Source organism: Bombina bombina, chromosome 2 (genome assembly GCF_027579735.1).
Source record: "Bombina bombina isolate aBomBom1 chromosome 2, aBomBom1.pri, whole genome shotgun sequence".
In the NCBI taxonomy this organism is placed as follows: domain Eukaryota; kingdom Metazoa; phylum Chordata; class Amphibia; order Anura; family Bombinatoridae; genus Bombina; species Bombina bombina.
This window is the reverse complement of record NC_069500.1, coordinates 938,477,770-938,488,495: the sequence shown is the minus strand read 5'-3', so window position 1 is coordinate 938,488,495 and position 10,726 is coordinate 938,477,770. Positions and strand designations below refer to the sequence as shown.

Below are 10,726 nucleotides of genomic sequence, written 5' to 3'. Positions count from 1 at the left end.
TATCTAAAGAATTGAGCAAATTAGATAATAGAAGTAAATTGGAAAGGTGTTTAAAATGACATGCCCTATCTGAATCATGAAAGTTTAATTTTGACTAGACTGCCCCTTTAAGTACAGCAGCACATTTGGAATAATTATAGCAACACCCACCCCTCACATTTTTTCTTTAAATGTAGTCACATGCCCAGCAAATTTTAATGCCAGTGATAATTCTTATAAAACAATCTTTTAGTGGCAAAGGGTTTTATTCACTGATAGTATCGCAGCAAGAGCATTGATCTTGCTGCTAAGTGAAATAAAACCGCAGATGTTAGCTGGATTTAATCTGACCTAGAGGTCAAAGTCATAATTTTACTGCTTAGCAAAGTAATTTAGAAACCACAGCAGGAACTAGAAAGACATAATAAATACAAGATCTTTCCAAAAGTGACAAATCCTTTAGGATTAGTGCGTGGTAGATTTGGTGAAATATATGTGAGTTAATGGTTAAAGGAATATGAAACCCCGATTTCTTCTTTCTAATTTACTCCTATTATCAATTTTTCTTCGCTCTCTTGGTGTCTTTATTTGGAAAAATCAGAAATGTAAACTTAGGGCCAGACCATTTTTGGTTCAGAACCCTGGGTAACGCTTGCTGATTGGTGGCTATTTCATTCCCCTTTCTAATATTTCTATAATTGCTCTGAAAAGCTACAATGTTTGTTTGTCAAATAACCTGACCCAATCTACCAGTGCTTGTCAGCAGCCAATTCCCCACAGACCCTCTTCATCACTAGGTAGAATAATATAGTCTCTAGTGTATGTTCATTGTCTAAGCTTTTCTATTTCTACAAATCATAAGATATACAAATATATTCTAGAAACTATGAAACAGAGTGACTTTTTTATTGGCAGAAAACGGGTTAAAAATTTCATCTCTATTTGAGAGAACACCATTTTTGTATGTTTTTTTTTTTTTTTGCTTTTTAAAGGGACATAAAACCCAGCATTTTTCCTTCATGATTCAGATAGAACATACAATTTTAAACAACTTTCCAATGTATTTATATGATCTAATTTGCTTAGTTCTCATAGTATCTTTGTTGAAAAGCATACCTAGGTAGGTTCCCGGAGCTGGGAGCTAGCTGCTAAAAGTTGCCTGCACATATCTTGTCATTGGCTTACCAATATGTTTAGCTAGCTTCCAGTAGTTTATTGCTGCTCCGTCAACAAAGGATACCAAGAGAATTAAGCAAAATTGATAATAGAAGATAACTGGAAAGCTGTTTAAAAATGTATGCATTATCTGAATAAAGAAAGAAAAAAATTGGGTTTCATATCTCTTTAAATATAAGCATGGCATGTAAGTAAACAAAGTAAAAGAACAGTGCTCACTAATACAGAGCATGTAATAATTAACAAAATAACACAGAGCATATAATAGTCAACACAATAATACAGAGCATGTAATAATCAACAAAATAATACAGAGCATATAATAGTCAACAAAATAATACAGAGCATATAATAGTCAACAAAATAATACAGAACATGTAATAGTAAACAAAATAATACAGAGCATGTAATAGTCAACAAAATAATACAGAGCATGTAATAATCAACAAAATAATACAGAGCATATAATAGTCAACAAAATAATACAGAGCATGTAATAGTCAACAAAATAATAGAGAGCATATAATAGTCAACAAAATAATACAGAGCATGTAATAATCAACAAAATAATACAGAGCATATAATAGTCAACAAAATAATACAGAGCATGTAATAGTCAACAAAATAATACAGGACATGTAATAATCAACAAAATAATACAGAGCATATAATAGTCAACACAATAATACAGAGCATGTAATAGTCAACAAAATAATACAGAACCTGCCGTCAGAATTTATCAAGTAGTGGTCTGATGACCGCTGCTTCCCTACACTCTTCTCCACCTGTTAGTTAAAGAATTTAAATCTCCCCGGTCTCGTCTGACCTGGGAGATTGACAGCTCATGCCCGCGCGTAATTGGCTGTGTTGCACAAGAGCGCAAAATAGTGCTTGTGTGCAATGATGAATTCTGGCAGCAGATTGCTGCCTGCCACAGGCGAGCTGGGCTGGACAGGGACGCATATGTATGCCCCTGTCCACCCTAGCTTGATAAATCAAGCCCATAATAGTCAACAAAATAAAAACCATAAAAGAAACATGCCTGTGAGACTGGCCCTGGTTTTTTGTGATTATTTTTCAATTTCCTTTGATTTTACAAATCCTGTACTTTAATAAATTTAAAAAGTGCCCAAATTTGAAGAAGAATATTTACTATATTACATTTGCCTGGAAACTTTTGATAGTTAACATAGAAAATGTATATGGTCCTTATAACCACGCTCTACATTTCAGCTTTATAAAGCAGTTTAATAGAGCGAGGCAGGTGGTAACTAGTTGCACACACTGCATCATAAAAAAACAAAGACATATGGGAATAACCTCATCAAAAAGATGCTTACAGTGGGGGAGTGCCCAAAGCCAATGTAATTACCTGCCTTATAATGATTGAAAAAATACAGGCACTCCCCTTATAATGAAGAAACCATGACACGCAATCATAACAGATAACCAACAGCAGCTAAATCCAGATACCTTATGTAATAAGGTAAAGAGTAATTGTGATAATTGTGTTTGACTATTAGGAGCCTTTGTATAATATTCCATATCGCAGACAACACCTTACGACGTGTGAATTTATTGCAAGCACATTAATGTAGGCTTAAAGAGACATTAAATGCTTATTTTAATTTGTGCTTGCCTCTCGATCCATAAACAGGCCAAAAAGCAAATTCTGTAACCTAGGTTTTCTTAAAATACTGCAAATTGCCTAAACCAGCTATTGATTCACAGAATTGTGGAACACAAACTAGGTTACAGAATTTGCCTTTTGGCCAGCGAGCCTGAAACATACATTTTTTTTTTCAATACAATCACAAGGTGTTTAAAGTCCTGTTAAAGCAAATAATGAGATAGGTTCACAACTCAAAGAACACTCTAGTGAAACTAATTATTTTGATATATATTAAAAAATGAAAAAAGCCGTTTTGCAAAAATGCTTTTTAACAATCTTTTACATTGTGGAAACAGCTGTTATATAGTGCTCCATACACATGCACGTCACCTATCTAGGTATTCTCTTTAAGAAAAAAATACCATAAGAACAAAGTCAATTGGAAACTTTCTGAAAATGGTATGCTCTATCTGAATCATGAAAGAAAACTTTTGGGTTTCATGTCTCTTTAAAAACATAGGCCTAACTTTCAATCCCAAAGAATTCCGACACAAAAACAAGTATGGCAGCTCAGGTAATTTTGTTTGTTTGCTCGTTTTCTAAATTATTCCAACCCATAAGAAGTGCTGCTTTGAAAAAGGTAAAAAAAATAATAATGTAACAACAATGCTTTTTTAAACACACAAACTTAAACAATATTACGTTTTGCAAAAGGGTTAATTCTGTATTGATGATAGCTGCCTGATACACCTGCAATTTGCTTGTTTTTTAACAATGTAACAATTATTATTTATAAATTAGTTAATAATTAATTAATCAATTACATTAATTAATAACATGTGTAATTTATACATTTAACTTTGATTTTATTATTAATCACTTCACTGCAATAGAAATGTAATATGTATGTAGATGCTAGTATAACATTTGATTACACATTTCATAACTTAAAATATGATGTGGGCTATAGGTATAATTACAAAATAAATACATAAAAAAAAAATGTTTATAAATTAGTATTGGAGATAACACCACCGAGAACAAAATGGGTTGACAAAAGATATAAGGCAAAGAATATGAAAAGTCCAAAAATACTATGAAAAGATGCTGGGGTTAAATTGCCCCCATTGAAGTTATACAGGGTGCTATGAAGTCACAAATGCCTGTGAAAATCTTGTGACAATGCCCTTTTGTGTGTTTTTCTAATGGATTGGATGTGTTCAATTTTCAATAATCCACAAAAAATAAAAAAAATACCTTCACACAATTATGTTGGACTGGAAGCTTATGTGAACTTATATGAGGCCTTTGCTATTTAGAAGAAAAAAAATCAGAAGTTGCAAAAACAAATGGAAATTCCTCTTTAAGTTTAGTGAGAATTGTTAATTTAAAAAAGATTTAATGAACCAGTACATAAAATATTCAAATAACTGGAGATATTTGTCCCAGTGGATAGTTTTATAAATATTTAGAAAATCTAGATCACAGTCATGATAGCCCTATATATTGGGTTATTCATCCAGGATTCTTAGCATTGCTTTGAATTAAATGAAGTTTTATGCTGCAGCCTTGGGAATTAACGCTGCATATTCATAGAATGTTGACCTATTGACCTTTGATTAGATTTCATTATAATGCTATTTTCTTTAAAGGTCCTGCAAATGTTAAAAGGTTTAATATATCTGGGGGGCACAATATAAAAACGTATCTATTTTTATATTATGTCAAATTTGATTAACCAGTTGGTCTAAAATACATAATCTCAAAATCAGTGGTGGATTTAGTTTTTGTACACCCAATACCAAAACTACAACAATATTAGCTTGCATTTGCCTCGTAAATTTTGCACAATTGTAGGCCAGAGACTCATGAATGAGTTGTGCACTCCAACTAGACCAGTGTTTCTCAAACGCAGTCCTCAAGTACTCCCAAGAATCCAGGTTTTCATTATAGCTGAACTAGAGCACAGGTGAAATAATCTGCTGATCAGTAACCATAGTTACTAACCTGCTCTCACCCATCACCTGATTATATTACCTGAGCTCTAGTTCAGCTATAATGAAAATCTGGCCTGTTGGGGGGTACATGAGGGCCCTGGTTTGGAAACATTGAACTAGACAATCAGGGTTTATTGATATGCAATAAAATTAATTGTATCCACTATTAGTTAGCTATTAAAAGTATCACCTGCATATCACTTTTGTTATTTTCTTACAAAAGGAATTTTACTTTACTTTGAATAAATAAGCATAGGAGTAGAAACTTAGCATTTTGTTGGAATACTACTCAAAATTTGTATGCCCCCTAAATCATGCTCCCCTGGGTGCAATCTTAGTTGGTCTAGGCTAGTGTTTCTCAGTTCCATTCCTCTGGACCTCTAACAGGCCAGATTTTCATGATATCTGAACTAGAGCACAGGCGAAATAATCAGCTGACCAGTAACCATGGTTATTAACCTGTTATCACCCATCAGCTGATTATTTCATCTGTGCTCTAATTCAGATAACACAAAAATCTGGTCTGTACTGAGATACACTGGACCCCTAGACTACCCCAATCATGATTCACTGTAAATAAAATACAAAAGCTATGATATGTAAGTACCAGCCATCAAAAAAGTGCAGCGTATCTAGAATCAAGGAATGGTTTATGTGCAAACAAATTAACAGTTTAAATATTGTTTAAAACACGTTCTACTTGTAAGAAACCAAATTAATTTCACTCTAACATATGTGACATTCATTGGTACATAGAGTGATACAATATTATTATAACATCACAAGTTACATTACAAGATCATGTTACACACTATTTGGGGGTCTATTCTTTAGTGCAGACTATGGCTAAGCAATTAAAAACTATTAATTTAACATCAATTATCAAATTTTGTAATCTCCCCCTCCTGCATTATTACAAAAACTAGCAGATCGTCAACAAGTTTAGATTTTTAAGTTATTACTCATATTGTGTTTGTAATGTCTGAGGTGGTCTTATAATATCATGAGCAGCAGAATGCTTATAGAATATAATTTATTTCCATTAAAAAACAATATGTGTAAAATGAGTCTAGTTTGTCAGTAATAAGATGATAATCTAATGTCTAAAATGTAAGAAAAAAAATCAATCAAAGTTAAAGGGGCATTAAACCCAAATTTTTTCTTTCATTATTCAGATAGAGAATATGACTTTAAACAACATTCCAATTTACTTCTATTATCTAAATTGCTTTATTCTTTAGATATATTTTGTTTAAGAAATAGCAATGCACATGGGTGAGCCACACATGAGGCATATGTGTGCAGCCACCAATCAGCAGCTTCTGAGCCTATCTAGATATGCTTTTCAGCAAAGAATATCAAGAGAATGAAGCAAATTAGATAATAGAAATAAATTAGAAAGTTGTGTAAAATTGCTTGCTCTTTCTAAATCATGAAAGAAAAAAATTGGGTTTAATGTCCCTTTAATTAAATATTAAACAAGTCTTTTTTTCTCTGACATCATCAAATATAAAAACTGAGTAATCAGTGCTCAGGTCTGTATTATATTTATTGTCATTTATTGTGCAGCTTGTAATAAATCAAGTAATGGATTCCCTGTACGGAGTTTTTTTTTTATATATATATAAACAAACAAACACAATTTGGCATTAATACAATAAAAGCAACACTTTGTTGAATATCATTTAAGACGATAACACATGTAAAATTCAATCATTAGTATTTGGATTCTGCGTTCAGTGTCTTATATTGTTTAATATACTTAATATTATCTATATCTATAAATATATAAATTAATAAATATAAATATATTGACTTTTTACCTAACTGATAATCACTGTGTCAGGTAGATTATTTCTGCCTTTGCTCCAATATAAGCAGCCACCATCATCCAAATCCCCGATAGCAGGTGTAACAAATTCAGAAGTTTTACCTTGAAGGATCACACTGCCAGTAAGCTTGGCTCACATCTCCACAAGGCTCCAACGTCAGGGTAACCTGGCAATCCACAGAGAGCATAAGAAAGAAACACAACCCCAGGAAACAAATAGCTGTGACAAGAGAGTACAGACACAAGTCACAGGTGTCTTGCACTGGAGCACTCACAGCTCTCAGCTCGTTGCAATGAATCAGGCAGATCAGCAGGGTACAAAAGGCAGTTCCAATTACTGTTTAGCTGGCAACCAATCCCCAGTAAGCCTAGCTGGGCTGGAGGATAAAACATGACGTATAGGGAAGCATTCTTACAGAAAAATGAGAGAATGAATTATAATAGGCAGGTAAATAGGACACAGAATTCCTGTTTCTATAGCACAGATTTTATTCTGAGATGGCACAGAGATACCAAGTTACAGTAAGTGACAGTCAGTTTGTTACAAGCTATCACATCTAGCAGCTTACGATAGAGACAAGAATGAACCTTTTAGATGCTTCCAGTCTCAGGAATTATTAAAGGGACATGAAACCCAAAATTGTTCTTTCTTTCATTCATTTTTAATAACTTTAGAATTTACTTTTATTAATTAATTTGCTTTGTTCTCTTGGTATCCTTTGTTGCATTGAATATCTAGGTAGGCACAGGAGCTGGCTGTAGCTGCTGATTGGTGGCAGCACATATATGCCTTTTGTCTCTGGCTTACATATGTGTTCAGCTAGCTCCCAGTAGTACATTGCTGCTCCTTCAATAAAGGAAACCAAGGGAATGAAGCAAAATTGATAACAGACGTAAATTTGAAAGCTGCTTGAATTTGTATGCTCTATCTAAATCATGAAACAAAAAATGGGTTTCATGTCTCTTTAACACAGTGGGGGTTATGCCAATCTATTAAAGGGACATTAAATAACTATGATGTAAAAAGTGTGCTCTCCCCATGCTTCCTATCCCCTTAAAGGGACACTGTACCCAAATTTTTTCTTTTGTGATTCAGATAGAGCATGCAATTTTAAGCAACTTTCTAATTTACTCCTATTATCAAATTTTCTTCATTCTCTTGGTATGTTTATTTGAAAAGCAAGAATTTAAGTTTAGATGCCGGCCCATTTTTGGTGAACAACCTGGGTTGTCCTTGCTGATTGGACAGCACCAATAAACAAATGCTGTCCATGGCTCTGAACCACAAATTTGCTGGCTCCTTAGCTTAGATGTCTTCTTTTTGAAATAAAGATACCAAGAGAATGAAGAAAAATTGATAACAGAAGTAAATTAGAAAGTTGCTTAAAATTGCATGCTCTATCCGAATCATGAAAGAAAAAATTTGGGTTCAGTATCCCTTTAAGGACAAGGCCATTTATAAATTTCTTACCCTTAAGGACCAGGGCTATTTTTACATTTCTGCGTTGTTTGTGTTTAGCTGTAATTTTCCTCTTATTCATTTACTATTCCCACACATATTATATACCGTATTTCTCGCCAATAAATGGACTTTCTAAAGATATCATTAGTTTCATCATATCATATAATTTACTATAAATTTTTTTATAAAATATGATGAAAAATAAAAAAAAAACACACTTTTTCTAACTTCGACCCCCATAATCTACAACCACCAAAAAACTCCCACACTAAATAGTTTCTAAATTTTGTCCTGAGTTTATAAATACCCAATGTTTACATGTTCTTTGCTTTTTTTTTGCAAGTTATAGGGCAATAAGTACAAGTAGCACTTTGCTATTTCCAAACCATTTTTTTTTTCTCAAAATTTGCATAAGTTACATTTTTACACTGATATCTGTAAGGAATCCCTGAATAACCCTTCACATGTATATATATATTTTTTTAGTAGAAACCCCAAAGTATTGATCTAGGCCCCTTTTGGTATATTTCATGCCACCCTTTCACCACCAAAAGCGATCAAAGAAAAAAAATTGTTCACTTTTTTACTAAATTTTTCACAAACTTTAGGTTTATCACTGAAATGATTTACAAACAGCTTGTGCAATTATGGCACAAATGGTTGTAAATGCTTCTATGGGATCCCCTTTGTTCAGAAATAGCAGAAATTTATGGCTTTGGCATTACTTTTTTGTAATTAGAAGGCCGCACCACACTTGTATTATGCCCAGCAGTGAATGGGGTTAATTAGGTAGCTTGTAGGGAGCTTGTAGGGCTAATTTTAGCTTTAGTGTAGTGTAGTAGATAACCCAAAGTTTTGATCTAGGCCCATTTTGGTATATTTCATGCAACCATTTCACCGCCAAATGCGTTCAAATAAAAAAATCATTAACTTTTTCACTAACTTTAGGTTTCTCACTGAAATGATTTATAATCAGCTTGTGCAATTATGGCAAAAAATGGTTGTAAATGCTTCTCTGGGATCCCCTTTGTCTAGAAATGGCAGACATTTATGGTTTTGGCATTACTTTGGTAATTAGAAGGCCGCTAAATGCTGCTGCGCACCACACTTGTATTATGCCCAGTAGTGACGGAGTTAATTAGGTACCTTGTAGGGAGCTTGAAGGGTTAATTTTAGCTTTAGTGTAGAAATTAGCCTCTCATCTGAAACATCCCACCCCCTGATCCCTCCCAAACAGCTCTCTGCCCTCCCCACCCCAAAAATGTCCCTGCCATCTTAAGTACTGGCAGAAAGTCTGCCAGTATATAAAAAAAAAGTTTGTGTTTGTTTAAAAAAAAAAAAAAAATTAATAATAATAAATATATATATATATATATATATTCTGCAGTGTAGGATCCCCCATTACCACCCAACCTCCCTGAGCCCCCCCCAAACAGCTCTCTAACCCTCCCCCCTCTCACTATTCGGTGCCATTTTGGGTACTGGCATCCATTTTTATAAACATAATTTCCCCCTCCCTTTCCCAACACCCGCTCCTTTCACCCACTCCCACCAAGACTTGAATCATTATGCACATATTAGTGCAGATTGCGGGCGCGCGCACACACACCCCCTGCCCCCCATGCATGCTCCTGCACGCACCGGGGACGGATCCGACACGGCTAGGCCACCCACCCGCCTTCCTGCAGCTGCTCTCACCCACCAACAATCGGCACCATCGATGGCCGATGCAGAGAGGGCCACAGAGTGGCCCCCCCAAAGGTATTGCAGTAATGCCTCAATATGGAGGCATCACGGGAATACCTTGAAAGCGGCTGGAAGCGATAAGTATCGCTTCCAGTCGCTTTAAACCCCTAACGACGTACAGGGTACGTCATTGATCTTTAAAGACCAGTTTGTGTTTGACGTACCCTGTATGACGTGTGTCGTTAAGGGGCTATAGATAAAGGGCTAGATTACAAATGGAGGGCAAAATATCACTTTTGCATGCTCGATATTTGCGCTCTACTCAGAAATACAGGCACATGCAAAAGTGCATGCGCAGCAATGGGCAGCAAATTGAAATATATATGTATATATACATATTTACAGGGAACCCACAGTCCCCATAGACCACTATGTGAAGGCACTTTTCAGTTCCGTTTTTTTCTAACACCCCACTCCCGCCACTTTTAACCCTTAGAAACTGCTCCGTGCAGTATTTTTTTATGAAAATGTGCTTTTTATTTTTAATAAACTACACTAGACTTACATTTTAGAGACAATTGGGGCACATTTTGAAAATTAACCAGAGATCTGGTCTCTGGTTAATTTTTGGAGCGCTAATTATAATGGCTGGTTATTTATCGTGCAAGCAAATTTGCCCGTTTACGGGTGCACAATAAATTGGTGCTCCACTTGTAATCTAGCCCAAAGTGTCTTCCTACTGTTTTAATGTCATCAATGATTTGCATTAATAATTTAACAGCACTATTTTAATCCCCTAGAAAACTATTCCAGCAGCTTTAGGATGATATTTTAACTTTTCTAATTCAACAGCCTTCACGTCTGGGGGAAAATATTTAGCTAAAAAACATTGTGTCCTAAACTAGCTGTTCTTACATTATCTTTTTTTTTTTTTACATTTAAGTGTTTATGCATGTTCTCTTCACAAGTTAATAAACATGATT

The 10,726-nt window shown here is 34.5% G+C and overlaps 1 protein-coding gene across 1 annotated transcript in view; it reads right to left on the bottom strand.

The window, feature by feature from the left end:
- The window catches only part of LOC128649879 (protein Shroom3), a 556,958-nt gene extending 550,079 nt beyond the window's left edge, over positions 1-6,879 (bottom strand). The window contains exon 1 of the mRNA XM_053703406.1: positions 6,698-6,879. Within this exon, the coding sequence (XP_053559381.1) occupies positions 6,698-6,783 (86 nt within the window). The 5' untranslated portion in view covers positions 6,784-6,879. The remainder of the gene's footprint in view (positions 1-6,697) is intronic.
- Between the last annotated feature and the right edge of the window lie 3,847 nt (positions 6,880-10,726).